The following is a 16,554-nucleotide window of genomic DNA, read 5'->3' on the forward strand; positions in this document are numbered from 1 at the left end:
GTTCAATGCAGCCTCCGGAATACCGTTCGGGCCCGGAGCTCTTTTACGCCCCCTACTCTTCTTCGCAGACTCTTTTATTTCTCCTTCAGAGACTTTTAATTCCTCGTTCCAAAACGAGACGTTTGGTTGTTCCTCTGTAATCGTATTCTCCCTTCTCGGAAAAAGCGTATTTACGATGTGTGTTAAATCCTTATACGATATCGTCTCGCACACCGGTTGTGATACGGGCCTTAATTTTTTCAACACGATTTTATATGGGAGACCCCATGGGTCTTCATCTAGTTCTTTGATCAAATTGTTCCATGCCCTAGTTTTGGCCATTTTAATACCCTTTCTATATGCGAGGAGAGAGGATCGATATTCCCTATACTTCGTATTTGTAGCTTCCTCACTCCGTTTTTTCCTGGCCCTCGATAGAGCCCTTCTGGCATCGACCACCTTTCCTCTCAGGACTACCAGTTCTTTGCTCCACCAATAAGCAGATTTCCTGCTTCTACCGCTATTTCTAGGCATTGAATAGTCACAAATTTCTTTCAGGGACACTCCTAACCATTTCACTAATTCGTCTGCTGAATTTAGATTCGATTCATTAAACCCCCACGACTTTACCACGATTGCCGTCTTAAGCGCGTCTGGATCTACTTTCCTGGCATTCCATCTGGGGAAATTGCGACCGATGACCCTAGATCTCGCCCCGGCTAGTCCGGGGTCGATCTCGATTACGATTAACCTATGGTCTGAAATCGTGACCGCGTCTACGTCTACTGTACAGTTCTTGACCATCTTTTCCGCTATTTTGTTACATATGACGAGGTCAATTACAGATCTTCCCCTTGGCCTTACGCAAGTTGGGACATATTTATTTAGTACGCATAAATCTAAATTATCAATCCAATGTTTTAATAAGTTCCCCTTGCTGTTACCATTTCTCTCGTCCCAATCTTGGTGTCTAGAGTTGAAATCACCGAGTAAAAATATAGGGGAATTTCTATATTCCCCTAGGAACGCAACTAAATCATCTAAGAAATCATTAAATATGGGGAGCGGCGCGTTCGGAGAGAAATAACAGCTGATTATTACAGCCCCGTTCCACTTGACCGCGCAGAAACCGCGGCCCCGGTGTAATCTTACCATGGGGGAAAATCTGTCCCTAACCTTACGCCACAGGATGGCAGCCTTGGGAGGGTTACTTAAATCTGTCACCCACCTGTCATCTTCCGGAACAGAGTTTGGTTCAGAGATAACAGCCAATACAGCGTTTCTCTCCTCTATCAGGTGAGCCAAGTTATCCTGCGCCTGTTTGGATAGATTCACGTTACATTGCAAAATATACATTATTTAGAGCAAAATATCACAGTCCATTACAGCGGACGGGCCCGCTGTGCACTGAGAGCTCCGAATCTCAGTATTTTCTACATAAGCATTAACATTCTCAACATTGTCTTTATTTACATTATTTTTCTTATTATTGTCATTAACATTTTTATTATTTGCAGGTAAGATCCTGGTAGGCGGTACTGGTTTGCAGTAGGCGCTTCCGACCAGGTGATCCGCGTTCAGCCCTCTCTCCGCGCAGACGGGACAGGTAATCCTGTTTTTACAATCTACGGCCTTGTGATCCACTTGACCGCATTTGTAGCAGTTAAAGCGGCGGACCTCCGTGCTTGGGCATCTCTGGACCGTATGGCCCACTGCCAGACATCTGAAGCACTGCAGTGGACGTGCCTTTAGGACCTCCACTCTGATCGTCGACCATCCTATGACCATCCTTCCCCGTTCAAGGATTTTGACTGCCGCCGAGATCGGGCATTGGGCGAATACCACCCCCATGCCTCCGCGGACGTGTCGGATCAAGCCGCAAGTAACGTTAAATACATCACATGTGCCCTCTTTAGCAATCATGTTTTTAATCTCCTGCACAGAGATTGAGTCATCTATACCCGAGAGCCTAAGTTGGGCTCTCTTCATTGGCCTACGTAGACTCACCCCTTTTATGTTAAAAAATAACTCTCAGTTTTTTACATAATTTATCTGCTTTAATTTCAGATTCGGCGCCGGGAATCTCTATTAAGACACTCCCATTTGCCGCGCGTTTGATGCGAATGTCTGTGATTCCAAGCTCTGAGAGGGAGATATTTTCTTTTGCCTTACTCAGGATATCGAAGTAAGAGTACTCGCACTCTTCCAGCAGGATTGATACCGCTGCTGTGTTTGAAATCTTTTTCTTAAAGTTGGGGAGCGATTCTTTATTTGTATCGTAAACTTTCTTACCTGTGTTATTTGCTGGTGTCAGGGAAACGTTATCATTATTACTATAATTATTATTAATAAGATTAGAAGCAATAGATTTCCTCATGTGCGGGGTGAATTCTCCCCCCCCCCACATTCCCTTCATTCAACTTTCTCCTTTTTTGCTTTTTACAAACCGTTGCCCAATCAAGCTTATCACTATTTTTAGTAGCAGGAGAGTTAGGAACCTCTTCGCAATCGCTGAAAATTAAAATTTGGGAATCTGCGAAGCCCAAGTCCCTTCCACCAATTTGTGTGAAGTTAATGATTTTCTTTTCCGTTTCAGATTTACCCGGCGAAGCAGACGAGTCACAATTAAAGTCCGCGTATACAAGTATTTTACTTTTATTTTTTTTATTTTTTTTTTCCTTGTACTGTTACTATTTCTATTGTTTATATCGTCACTTTTACAGATCACAGAGTCATCAATGTTATGTCTATGTAATTTTTCCCTTCGAGAATTCTCGTAAGGGTCACTCACCTTTTTTTTCTTACCTTTTTTTGCAGAGCCAGTACCTTGTATTACATAGTCCAGTGTTTCCCTCGTTTGTCTCGTTTTTCTAATTAGTTGGGTCATTCCTTCCCCCAGCTTATCCAGAGTGTGAATTATGGCCCTGTCCAGGTTGATTCTCTCCATTGATCCACATAGCATGCTCTCACTAACTACTGAATTTTTGTCCACATTATTCACTTTTTTATTACCCCGATTTTCCTTTCTTCCTTTTATCGTTCTGACCTCCGACTCACTACCCGAAGGAGCCGAGGTTGCTCTGTCCACATACTTTTTTTCACTAGTGTTGTTTTCGTAGGCATTCTTAAGGAACTCTTTCTTTTCATATTCGCGTAGTCGTGCTTCCAAGGAATCTATTCTACATCTGTTCTCGTTCGATTCTTTTTCCATGCTATAGTATTTTGCCTTCCAAAAATCTGGATCGTCATTAGAGGTAGCCTTTATTGACAGCAGGGAGCTGGCCCTTCTAATCACTTCAAGAAAAACTTTTATCTGGCCGCTAAATGAACCCTTAAGGTTAGTTGACCTCCTTCTGATGCTCTCTATTTCATCTATTATGTCTCTTATCTTTAAGTTGATTTTCGAGGCATGCTCAAGTTCTAGCCCCGCTAGCTCATCCTCAACTCTTTTTTTATTGTTAATGGAGAATCTTACCCCATATCTTTCTTCCTCCTCTTCCTCATCAGGGGGGGAAATTCCGTTTTTTCCTCTTTTTGCCTTTGATAAATCCGGTCTGCTTATTTCAGATGAGCCGAATGGCCCCGGGCCGTCTGAGTCCGAGAGCACCACCCCGCAGAAAAAAGAGGCGCCCACCATCTCCACCTCATCTGTGAGGGATATGGGAGAGCCTCCCCCCGCCAGCGAAAGCGCCCTACGTACCGTAATCTCTGAGTCCAGTCTTTCCACTGAGGCAATAGCAGGTTTGGCCCCGAGACTCGCCACCGATCCCGAGGTTAGCCCTTTGCATGATGACGACCCGTGGAGGGCAGGGACGATACCCTCCACGTGCCGGTTCCCGGTATCCGACGCCGGGACGTTTATGTCCTTTTCCTTGTCCATATCCATTGAGAGTTTGCGTGGTTTTATTCTCAAGAGTGGCCTTCTCTTGTGAGACGCACTATATACTGATAGTAATAGTAGTAAAGATTAGATCGGTGGGTGTCTCAATCCATTGGTGTGAATGGATCCACCAGATCTGAGTTCCAATTATTTATAAGGATCAGGATCATAATCCTCTGCGTCGTTGCGCAGTGCTAACTACGATCAATGTGTCTAATTCTAAATAAGGCACTTCTAATTGTTATTACTAATTCATTATTCATTGTTCTACATAACTTTAACTATCTATATTTACAAGGTACTATTCTTACACATATACACTATATTATTTCCTAATTTTATTTCAATAAGTTCTTATATTTCAGGTAAGCCAGTAATCACCGAGCAGTAGTTACATCGCCACCCTATACGAGTATATTACTAATAGTCTTAATATTTCTTTATCCTATTAAATACTATTTCTCTTTTCAGATTGACCAGGCAGCCTCAGAGGAAACAATCCGTACTCAGTGAAATAGTCTCTCAGTCTATATATAAGTATACGTATGTGTATGTGATTACCTTATGGTATTAACAAACTAATAAATCAGCAATCATTAATATGTAGTTGCTATTATTATGATTGTTGACGCTTTTGCGCGTCTTGCGAGCCTACGCTGGCGAGTCGCGAGATCGGAGCGACACGTCAGCTCCGATTTTTGCTCTCTGTCCAAACAGAGTTGCTGTCCCGGTCGCGCTGGTGCTGAGCTTTTTTCCCGCTCTGGGTGGATCGAGTAGCTCGGGGCCGGGGGAGAGCTTTTGCATTCCTAAGCGCGGCCTACTGGCAGTCTTGCGGAATCGTTTCACGAAAAAGGCCGCGTGCGCTCCGCGTTCTGCGAAACGCGTATTTCTTTGTACCCGGCTCGGCTCGGCACCCCGGGTAAAACTTAAGGTTATAACAATTCGCGTCACCGTGTTCAGGGGTTGAGAATTGTATCGAACGATAACAAATAAAGTGCTGTGAAACAAAAGAAAAGTTGCTCCTCTTTCGCGCCATCCGATCTGGTACATCTGAAAACTACAGTTGCGCTGGCTCCAACCGGCCATTCTACCGCACGGCGAGCCACCAACGAACATTTTGGTCCTTCGAGCCGGATAAGTAGCCATTATCGGATCGGCATCGTAAGACCTTCTCTGAGTAATATAAGGACTTCTCCGGTAAGTAAGACTCATTTTTTTTTTTGGTGGACCTAAGGTGAATTGTGCGCGTACGCAACCTTCCTTGATCTCCGCGGATCATCCGCGCAAAGGGCCACGTGCTGCTCGGGCATTGCATCATCCGCGCACGCGGTACGAGGAAACCGCGTCTTGGCGAGATCAGTGCCGTTCCCCGCGAGTGCCGCGTCTACGAGCACGCCGCTCCGAGCCCCGCGTGCTCCGCGCCTACGAGCTCGCCGCACCGCGTTCCGCGTGCTCCGCGCCTACGAGCTCGCCGCCCCGCGCTCCGCGTGCTCCGCGCCTACGACCACGCCGTCCGAGCCCCGCGTGCTCCGCGCCTACGAGCTCGGCGCTCCGCGCTCTGCGTGCCCCGCGCCTGCGAGCTCGCCGCTCCGCGCTCCGCGTGCTCCGCGCCTACGAGCTCGGCGCTCAGCTGTTCGCGCGTACATGAACATTTCTTTTTCATTATAAAGAACGGTAGTCGGTACCTTGTGCTGCGACATGGATGCGGCAATTAAAAAACAATTAGCTACCGCCGGTTACATCGAACGTTTTTGGGACAACCTCGTCAAGGCCGGAAAGGACAAGATGACTCGTGCCTACCTTACCACCCGACTAGAATTGCTGGAGTCGTACTGGACGAAGTTTTTCGACTCACACGATGCACTGTTGATTACGGAGAGAGTGGAGTTAACGGACTATATGAAGCAGGATGTATACGCCTCAACAGAGGAACATTACGTCACTGCCAAGGCTAGAATCTGCGCCTACCTTCAGACCACAAAAACGGCCGCCCCGACCACGGGAGAATCCGAGGCTGGCGCTGTGCTCCGGCAAGTACAGCTTCCAAAAATCAATCTGCCCACGTTTAACGGGGACCAGCTAGCCTGGGAAGGTTTTCGAGATCTGTTTAGATCCTTGGTGCACGACGTGGAGGGACTTGCGCCCATTCAGAAGTTGCAGTACCTCAAGGCTAGTCTCACTGGCGAGGCGGCAGCAGTCATTTCAAGTCTAGACATGACTTCGCAGAGCTATGCGTCGGCATGGGACGAGCTGATAACAAGATACGACAACCGAAGGGTGCTCTTGGCGTACCACATGCGAGCGTTACTTTCTTGCGCGCCGATAACTAAGACATCAGCCTCGGAAATCAATCGAATTCTCAGCACGGTCACCCAGGCAGCACGCTCCTTCCGGGCATTGGGCCGCCCTGTGGAGCATTGGGACGACTGGTTTGTTCACATCCTGGTGGAAAAATTAGACTCGTCCTCGCGTCTCCTGTGGGAATCCTCACAGGAGTCAAGTCGCGAGTTCCCGTCTTTTGAAGATCTGAAGGGCTTTCTCCTGACTCGTGCCCGCGCATTGGACGCCGCCAATCCTCGGCTTGTCCAATCTGCGTGTGGCAACAAGGCCAAGCGAAACGCCCGGAGAGATGATGTCTCATCTCACTCTACGAGCACAAGCGAAGGACCTCAGTGCGTCCTTTGCAAGGTTCGTCATCCGCTGCGATCATGCAGCAAATTTAAGACTCTTTCTGCGGAGCAGCGCAGGGAACAGGTGCGGAAAACAAAAGTCTGCTTCAATTGCCTCGGACAAGGTCATCCGGCGGCCGCCTGCCCCTCGATCAACCGCTGCCGACACTGCGGCGAGAAGCACCACACGATGCTGCACCTCGGATCAGCGGACGCGGCGCCCCTGCAGCCTTCAATTCAGGACTCCAACAAAGAGGCACTGACGCCGGAGCAATCAGACGTTTCCGCGAAACCGACAAAGGTCGCCGCGTTGTCGAGTGCCACCAGCGGCACGGTGCTGCTCGCGACCGCCCTAATTAACTTAATTTCGGATTCCGGCAGAATAATGACTGCGCGCGCTCTCTTGGACTCCGGTTCAGAGGCATCGTTCGTCTCGGAACGCGTCGCACAGCAACTGCGGTTGCGACGACGCAAGGTGAACGTGACAGTCTCTGGCCTGCAAGGTGTAACCACTGGTCGAGTTTCTAATGCCGTTTCTCTCATGATCGGCAGCAGGCATTCCTCGTCCCTACGCATAGCCTTGCCCAACGCTCTAGTTATGTCCAAACTAACACCGTTTACTCCTGGCCGACAGGTTCGCATGGGTGACTGGCCGCATCTAAGCGGCATCCAGTTGGCAGATCCGAGCTACGACAAGCCGGCAGAAGTCGACGCTGTGCTGGGAGCAGACATTTATGGGATGTTGATCGAAGGTGGAGTCAAACGAGGATCACCGGGAGAACCCGCCGCTCATTCAACCATCTTCGGCTGGGTGTTGATGGGCTCGCTCTCGGCGACAGACAACTCAACGCAGTGTAACATCGCCAGCCTTCACACCACAGTGGAGCCTGACCTCCATCAAGACCTTCAACGGTTCTGGGAGCTCGAAGAGTTTTCCACAAACAGGATCCTCACTCCGGACGAGGCCTTCTGTGAGGATCTCTTCAAGAAAACCCACGCTCGCGACTCTGAAGGTCGATATATTGTACGCCTACCGCGTAGACGCAATCCGCCGGCGGGACTTGGGGACTCCCGTCGCGGGGCATTGCGGCTGCTCCTGGCGAACGAAAACCGATTGAGGCGTAACCCGTCGCTCGGACAGGCATACTCAGAGTTCATGAATGCTTATCATGTCCTAGGTCACATGGAACCGCTTAACGGACCTGATAAGGAGGCTGGCTGTCCGTACTATCTACCGCATCACGCAGTGGTCAAGTCTTCGGATCCGAATGGGAAGATACGAGTGGTCTTCAACGCGTCTTTCCGAACACCTTCCGGGATGTCGCTGAACGATCTCCTCTTACCCGGCCCGAAGCTACAGGCGGACCTCTGGCTGGTTCTGACTCGATGGCGATTGCATCGCTTTGCCTTCACAACGGACATCGTCAAAATGTTTCGGCAGATCCGGATCCACCGGGAGGACGCTGACCTTCAGAGGATATTATGGCGGGCGGACCCTGCGGCCGAGATTCAAGATTTTCGGCTCGTCACCGTCACCTACGGTACGGCGCCGGCCCCGTATCTGGCAATTCGAACCCTTCTGCAGCTAGCCGAGGATGAAGAACACCGCTTTCCGGAAGGTGCAGAAATATTACGCCACCATACGTATGTCGACGACATATTTGCCGGCGCCAACACTCTCCAGGCGGCTCTCGAGCGCAAGGCTCAATTGGAATCCTTGCTCCTGGCCGGCGGGTTCCGGTTGAGCAAGTGGGCCGGTACGCACTCTGCTCTATGCCCGGACGGCGATCAGACGGAGCGGCTGTTCACGGTCAACCAAAGTGTGGGGGCCTTAGGCGTAATTTGGACTCCAGCCGAAGACACTCTTAGCCTAAGGGCGGTTCCAACATTGGAAATGGAGAAAGAGCCAACTAAACGCTCCGTTCTCTCTCAAGTCGCCAAGCTGTTCGATCCAGCCGGCTGGGCGGCTCCTGTGATAGTCGCGTCCAAAATCTTCATTCAAGATCTCTGGATGGCGGCGCTCAACTGGGATCAGACCCTGCCACCAGGTTTGCGAGCACGCTGGACGCAGCTCGCTACGTCCCTTCCGGATCTGAATCACTTGCGAATACCACGTTGGACTGGTGTTCTAGAGCAAACGGAGTTACACGCATTTTCAGATGCGTCTGAGAGGGCCTATGCAGCCGCCGTTTATTTACGTGGTCTCAGCATCACCGGCGGGATACAAACGTCGCTTTTGGTCGCCAAAACCAGGGTTGCACCGATTAAGCCGGTATCGATACCAAGGCTCGAGCTTTGTGGAGCTTTACTGGCGGCACGGCTACTTAATCGTACAGTCAAAGGATTGCGCTTGGAAAACTGCAGTTTACACGCCTGGACTGACGCTAGAGTGGTTCTGGCATGGTTAAGGGACCACCCATCTCGATGGACCCCCTTCGTAGCCAACCGAGTAGCGGCTATCCAGGAGTTGCTCCCGGCCGATCAGTGGCATTACGTGCCCACTTCTGACAATCCAGCGGACTTGGCCACTCGTGGCATCTCGCCGATGGAGTTATATAACCAGCGACAGTGGTGGCGTGGTCCAACCTGGCTGGAATCCCCATACGACAGCTGGCCAGCAGACTATCTTAGTGACCAAGACGTGGCTGAAGAACGTCGCTCACACGCAACTACCACAGATACCGTCGCACTTGAAAACGAATTACTAGTGCGATTCTCTTCGTTTTCCAAATTAATCCGTGTCTTGGCCTTCTGTCTTAGGTTCCTGCGTCTAGCAGTGCGGCCACCAACGATCAATCTTACTGTCGATGAGCTGGAATGCTGTCGGTTACGATTACTACGCCTCGCTCAGCAACTGGACTTTGCTGAGGAGGGTCACGCTCTCAATCGAGGAGGGCAAGTCTCACGCCGATCACCCCTTTCGGCGCTACGACCTTTCTTGTGTCAAGGTGGATTAATTCGAGTCGGCGGACGCTTGGAGCACTCATCGCTAACCTTTGCCGAAAGGCACCCGATCGTGCTCGCCAAGAGCAGCCACGTAGCACTACTACTAGTGCGAGACGCCCATCATCGGACACTTCACGGGGGACCACAGCTCACTCGCAGCGTCCTGGCTCGGCGTTACTGGATATTACAGGCCAACTCTCTGATAAGGTCTGTACTCAAACAGTGTGTAAAATGCGCTCGTTTCAGGGGCGCATCCGCTCAACAACAAATGGGACAGCTGCCGACCGACCGAGTGCGAGCTCATCGCCCCTTCTGGTCCACTGGCGTAGACTATGCGGGCCCAATACAGCTCCGCACCTCTAAGGGTCGCGGACAGAAGAGCTACAAGGGCTACATCTGCCTCTTCGTCTGCATAGCCACGAGGGCGATACACCTGGAAGCAGTGTCGGACCTCTCTGCTGGGTCGTTTCTGGCTGCATTTCGGCGCTTTGTCGCTCGGCGAGGCCATTGTGCGCGTCTCACCAGCGACAACGGAACTAACTTCCAAGGGGCAGAGCGGGAGCTGCGAGAGATGTTCAGCGCCGCCTCAGACTTCTACGCAAACTGTAAGGTCCAACTGGCCCAAGACAGTACCGTCTGGAGTTTTATTCCCCCTTCAGCCCCGAATTTTGGCGGGCTGTGGGAGGCCGGAGTCAAGTCCACCAAATTTCATCTCAGACGGGTACTGGGCGACCAACTTTTAACTTTCGAAGAGTTGACAACTCTTCTTTGTCAGATAGAGGCGTGCCTCAATTCCAGGCCTCTCTACCCCCTGACTAGCGATCCATTAGACAATACGGCGATAACGCCAGGACACTTTCTCATTGGGGAAAGTCCGATCAACCCACCGGAACCACCCTGTCCTCAGGGTCTTCCTCACTCGGCCACTTCTCGGCACCGATTAATTACTAATATGCGTGATCATTTCTGGCACAGGTGGTCACGAGAGTACCTCCAGCATCTTCAACAACTTGGCAAGTGGCGACGGCGCTCATCCAATCTCTCGATTGGGGACTTGGTCCTCATCAAGGACGACCTGCGGCCCCCCACGAAATGGCCACTGGGGCGAATCATTCGGGTGCACCCAGGGGACGACGGACTGGTACGCGTGGTGACGGTGGAGACAGCCGCGTCGCAGCTCCGACGGCCGATCTCCAAGATCTGCCCTCTTCCGATCAGACCGACGGAAGACGAGGCGAGGAAGGAGAAATAGCTCTCCATCTCACAATGACTTTCCACGGCGGGCGGATCTTCTCAATTAGGAGGTTCTTGTTTCGCCTTACGGACGAGGCGGGCGGGATGTTGACGCTTTTGCGCGTCTTGCGAGCCTACGCTGGCGAGTCGCGAGATCGGAGCGACACGTCAGCTCCGATTTTTGCTCTCTGTCCAAACAGAGTTGCTGTCCCGGTCGCGCTGGTGCTGAGCTTTTTTCCCGCTCTGGGTGGATCGAGTAGCTCGGGGCCGGGGGAGAGCTTTTGCATTCCTAAGCGCGGCCTACTGGCAGTCTTGCGGAATCGTTTCACGAAAAAGGCCGCGTGCGCTCCGCGTTCTGCGAAACGCGTATTTCTTTGTACCCGGCTCGGCTCGGCACCCCGGGTAAAACTTAAGGTTATAACAATTCGCGCCACCGTGTTCAGGGGTTGAGAATTGTATCGAACGATAACAAATAAAGTGCTGTGAAACAAAAGAAAAGTTGCTCCTCTTTCGCGCCATCCGATCTGGTACATCTGAAAACTACAGTTGCGCTGGCTCCAACCGGCCATTCTACCGCACGGCGAGCCACCAACGAACAATGATGATTATTGTTTATCTATCCAGTCTTATTAAATTCATTAATTAGTCAACTTTACCTATTCGTATATATGTACACTTTAATTTATTTATTTATTTTATTTAATATAAGTAATAGGTCCCGGAAACAATGTTCGTTTACACACAGTAAGATCAACGTAATACATAGTTCAGAGTTAACTTTAGAACCAAGCAGTCAATATATCACTTATTCTTTACTTGCTTATGCTCTAATTTCTCCTTCGTATATTTAGTACTTATTTCTGTCCTTACTCAGTACCTGACAACTTATATTGTAATGTACATACACAGCAATTCAATTATTAATTGTTCCATGAGCTTTAAAGATTAATCCTTAGAATTAATTCCTCAAGAATTTTCTTTATTGGTAATAAAGTTTCTTTGTGTTTCAGGAGTCATTGTTTGTAAGAGGCCCCCAAGCATTGGATCGTACCATTGTGTAAGTTCAATTATTATGCCCGGTAAAATATACATTATCTTTATGTTTCAGAGTCCATTATCGTGAGGAAGTCTACAGATGTTATATCATACCACTGTGTAGGTTCATTTATTATATCCGATAGTATATATATATATATATATATATATATATATATATATATTGTAAGATTCTGACTTTCTTAATAAAGAAATAATCCGACTGTTCTGAATTTGTTTGAATGTATTCGACGGTTACGTCCTATACGCGACCTTATTATTTATTAAGTTTGTTAAAGCTATAGTTCGGTTGAAACAGATAAATTGCAGGATGGTTCTTGAAATGACTCGACACAGAAACTACTTGATATTAACAATATATATAATTTCACTTATTAGTACAATACTGCGATTTCGACTAAGTCCAAAAATGCCTATTCTACCGACACGACTGTCTCTCTATATTTTATCGTTTTCTGCGACTGTTCTCGGTTGATCGGCGATAGAGAGTGAGATTCGATCTCCGGCTCTCTCGCAGGTCGACTTCCTCGAAGATTCTCGAATCTTTTACACGTTATTATTTAAGATACAATAAATCAAGGAGCGGGAGTGCGTGCGCGCAGGATCTATTTTATCCGAGGCGCTGCCCTCGAATATCTGGCTGCCGTCAGCTGGCGCCGTCTATCGGTCATTATCGCTTGCGTCTTACAGCTCGGCCGTTCTGGCGCTGGACTTCGTCCCGAAGTTCTTTCATGTGCAATTATTGCGCAATTAATTTCGTGTGCGGAATTGTGAACTGAAGTGAGACAGTTCGTTGTAGCCGATTCGACATTTAATTTTTACAAGTCTGTGGTAAGTTTTATACCTTAATAGCTTCGGTATTTTAGATTAAACATACAGTAATATTTTCTTTTAATAATTAACAATTAACCTAACAATAAAATTATTCCGTAGATTGGCATTCATTTGCCGGTTCATCGGGAGGACTGCAACGGATCCAAGGCTTAAGGCGATCGCACGACAAAATCGTATTGAGCGGCTTCGCCGTTACGTTAAAGCCCGGTATGTCCTGAACCACATAACGATTATTTCCTAGAATCTTTTTGATTACGTACGGCCCTACGAATTTCGGGCGCAATTTCGCGCTTTCACCCGGAGTAGCCTTTGTTTTTTTGATCATTACATAGTCGCCTACGTCATGTACAGTTGCTTTTTTTAACTTCGCATCGCGATATTTCTTATTGTAAGCTCGGATTGAGTCTGTTGCGTTTCGCGCCGCTTGTCGTGACGCGTCTCGGTCTTTCTCCAGGTCCGTATCCTGACTCACCAATGCCTTGGTGAAGCGAGCTAACTCGTGATCGGCATGGCTGCGCTGCTCGAAACCAAATAGCAGCTTCGACGGGCTCGACTTCGTGACTGCGTGGTATGTGTTATTAATCACATATTGTAGTGTGTTCAAACTATTTTTCCATTCACTCGGTGAGTTTATCATCTTCGTAAGCGATGACTTGATAAACCTATTGACGCGTTCTACCGTCCCATTAGCCCATAGGGCTGCTACTGAAACCTTTCTGTGTTTTAGTTTAAATTTCTCCATTGCATCGGCAAATTCCTTTGAGGTAAAGGCCGTCCCTCTATCTGAAACTCTTTCGGTCTACCGAACGTCGCGAATAAATTTTCCAATTTAACTACAACTTCCTTAGATGTCGTGGACCGCGTGGGAAACAACCAGCAAAACCTAGTGAACGCATCCACTATTACAAGAATATGTTTATGCTTGTCTGCAGTTTCCTGTAACGGTCCGAAATGGTCGAGATGCAATATCTCGAACGGCGCAGACGCTGAGGGATAAAGACTCGTCTCTCCCTCGAAACGCGTGACGGAATTATTTGCCATTACGCAGGTGAGGCAATTTTCGATATAACTATAAATTTTTTTGCGCATAGAGGGAAACCAGAAATTTTGTGTGACTCCCTTAATGGTTTTTTCTAGCCCGCAGTGTGCCATTTCGTCGTGATGTGCTCGTATCACGCTGATTTCCATCGCTTCCGGTACGACAAAGTATGTATTCCCATTTAATTTATAATATAGCAAACCATCAATAAGTTCGAACTTATCGCTATCGGCAATCTCTAACTCATCGCATATTTTTTTTAATCTAGCGTCTGAGAGCTGACGGAATTCGAGCTCCCTTTCCAGCGGCAGTTCGTGCACGTACGCCGCGCATCGGCTGAGTGCATCTACATGCGCCATTCGTGTGCCCGGTCGGTGCGTAACCTTAAATCGATAATTTTGTAAAGTGAGCGTCCATCTCGCTATACGCGGGTTAAGATTAGCCTTGTTTACCGCATGCACCAAGGCATTACAGTCGGTAACAATTATAAAATCTAGCCCGAAAAGATATAAATGGAATCGCTCAATCGCTCTAACGATCGCTAGCATTTCTAGCTCAAAGCTGTGGTATCTCGTTTCAGCGCTATTTGTGGCCTGACTGAAATACGCAACCGGACACCATCTACCGTCGTTTTGCTTCTGAAGCAGTATTGCGCCCAGGCCCAGACTGCTTGCATCAGTGTGCAGTTCCGTGTCCAGGGCCGGGTTATAAAGTGCTAATACCGGCGCTGAGGTAAGTTCATTTTTTAATTGTTCAAATGCTCTTATGCATTCCGCATCGGAGATAAAAACAGAATCTTTTTTTAAAAGACTGTGCAACGGCTTCGCCTTAATCGCGAAATTTTTTATAAATTTCCTAAAGTAGCTAGCCAACCCGAGAAATCGTTGCACCTCGTGCACGTTTCTTGGCTGTCTAAAGCTCTTTACAGACTCTGTGTGTCTCGGACTCAACGTTATGCCGTCTGCCGAAATAACATATCCTAAAAATTCGATTTCACTCTTCAAAAAAATACATTTATTATAATTCAGCTCGAAACGATATTGCTTTAAAAGGTAAAGTACCTCTTTTAGAATCTCGAAATTTTGCTCTACCGTTTCCGTGGGAATTAAGATATCATCGATATAGACTAAAATTTTATCCGCGCGGATCAATGGATTCAAAATCTGTATTACGCGCTTCTGGAATTCAGCGGGCGCTTCCGAGTACCCGAAAGGTAAGCGCGTGTACTCGAATTGCCCGTCGGGCGTCGCAAACGAGAAGTACCGCGTTGAATTCGGGTGCACCTCTATCTGGTGGAACCCATCTTTCAGATTCAACAACGTGAAAACAGATTTGTTCAACAAACGCGACAAGCAATCTTCAATCCCCGGAAACGGGTATTTTTGTTTCTGGACTCTACTGTTTAGCGGCCTTAAATCGACACATAATCTAATGTTACTGCCTTTCTTTCTCACAGGAATTACCCGCGCGCAATACGGTGAGACGCTTGGACGGATAATTCCCCGCTGCAAAAGATCATCTGTGATCTCCCTTATCTGAAGGCGTTCGGCATATGCGAAGCGTCGCGGCGCAAACGCGTAGATCGAAGGATCACGTAAGATCACTTCTACTTTATAACTATCGTCTATCGGCTCGACATTCATTTTCTCTAATTCTACCAAAACGCTAATTAACTTATCTTTAAATCTTATATCTACATTATTAACGTTATTTTCTAATTTGCGCTGAAGGTAGGGGACTTGTTTATCTTCTATGCAAAGCGGTAATTGCTCGAACAAGCTGACTCGGCTTGTTGACGCGTCATCGTATTTGTAAATTAAAGTGAGCCTGTTGTCGTTAAAGAAGTCGCGACCTAAGATCATATCGCCCGAGTACGACTCATTTAATATATACAGAGGGATCTTGAATGTTTTGTTTTCGATCTCTTTTATCGCTACTACCGCCGACACAATCCCCTCAACCTTCAACGGTATTTTACTTAAACTAATTAATTCCTTTTCCGCCGGTAGAATTTCAAAGTTTTTAGGCTTTATGTATTTAGCAAAAACCTTATTATTTACGAAAGATACCGGACTGCCGGTATCGACTAGCGCATCTAAATCGCATTCTTGATTACAGATGCTCGTGATTTTAGTCGTCGGCTGGGACAGCTCTAATCTGTCGTCTGTTGGTTCTGCGACGATTGCCACGACGTCATCGCTCGATGCCGCAGACGAAACAGCTGCTGCTGTATAGCTCGTCGCGTGACGTGCTTGCAGCGTCGGCTTCCCGTCGCCCTTGCTCTTAAGCACGGGGCAATCGAATTGACGGTGACCCTTCGCTTTGCAATAAAAGCAGTTGGGGTCATCTCGACATTCTTTATGAGAATGCCCTTTCTTCCCACAATTTCGGCACAGATTACTGTTAGAGTTTCTCGACGCGTTCACAGTTGAACCGGGTTTTCTTTCGGTATCGAGTCCACCTTCCGCGATACGGCGCATTTTTACTAAAAAGTCCTCAATCGAGTCGCCGGCGATCGAGAGAGCTATGGCTCTCAGCGAACTCTGTGTAATTCCTCCGATAAGTAAATGAATTACGTCCTTTGTCGGCAAATTTAAATTATTGAGTAACGCGAGTTTGGCTATCGCGTACTGGTCGAACGTTTCCCTATGCGCGTTCCACTTCCGCGCTTCGACCTTCTGCATAGCTTTATAGTACGGCACTTTTTTATCGAACATCTTATTTAAATCATTTTTTAGGGCTAGCCAAGACCCTATTACATCTCCCGTTTGGATTTCATACCATTGCCGTGCGAACTTCGTCAATTTACTGGACGCGGCCAGCAATGTAATCTCGTCCGACGCGCCGTGAATGACGGCAACTTGGTCGACCCGTCTCGACCACACGGTAACGTTTTCGTCCTCACCGCCACTAAATTC

At 48.1% G+C, this 16,554-nt stretch overlaps 1 protein-coding gene and 2 long non-coding RNA genes across 4 annotated transcripts; all 3 read left to right on the top strand.

The window, feature by feature from the left end:
- The first annotated feature begins 5,557 nt into the window (after window positions 1-5,557).
- Window positions 5,558-10,726, top strand: LOC105668036 (uncharacterized). The gene has a single exon (XM_012360211.2). The coding sequence runs from the start codon at window positions 5,558-5,560 to the stop codon at window positions 10,724-10,726; it is 5,169 nt and encodes a 1,722-aa protein (XP_012215634.2).
- Window positions 10,727-13,065: 2,339 nt separating this feature from the next.
- Window positions 13,066-13,797, top strand: LOC137001485 (uncharacterized). The gene is made up of 3 exons (XR_010891495.1): window positions 13,066-13,165; window positions 13,530-13,645; window positions 13,735-13,797. It is a non-coding gene; the product is annotated as an uncharacterized lncRNA (long non-coding RNA).
- Window positions 13,798-13,885: 88 nt separating this feature from the next.
- Window positions 13,886-15,233, top strand: LOC105669942 (uncharacterized). 2 transcript variants are annotated; one of them, XR_010891494.1, is made up of 3 exons: window positions 13,886-14,010; window positions 14,217-14,368; window positions 15,093-15,233. It is a non-coding gene; the product is annotated as an uncharacterized lncRNA (long non-coding RNA). The 2 variants fall into 2 exon arrangements; XR_010891493.1 differs by lacking the exon at window positions 15,093-15,233 and adding an exon at window positions 14,826-14,930.
- The last annotated feature ends 1,321 nt before the right edge of the window (window positions 15,234-16,554 follow it).

The sequence above is a fragment of the Linepithema humile genome, chromosome 8 (genome assembly GCF_040581485.1).
Source record: "Linepithema humile isolate Giens D197 chromosome 8, Lhum_UNIL_v1.0, whole genome shotgun sequence".
NCBI lineage: Eukaryota > Metazoa > Arthropoda > Insecta > Hymenoptera > Formicidae > Linepithema > Linepithema humile.

What these genes read in the sequence shown, in the direction of transcription:
- LOC105668036 (XM_012360211.2), top strand. Translation starts at nt 5,558, where the DNA reads ATGGATGCGGCAATTAAAAAACAATTAGCTACCGCCGGTTACATCGAA.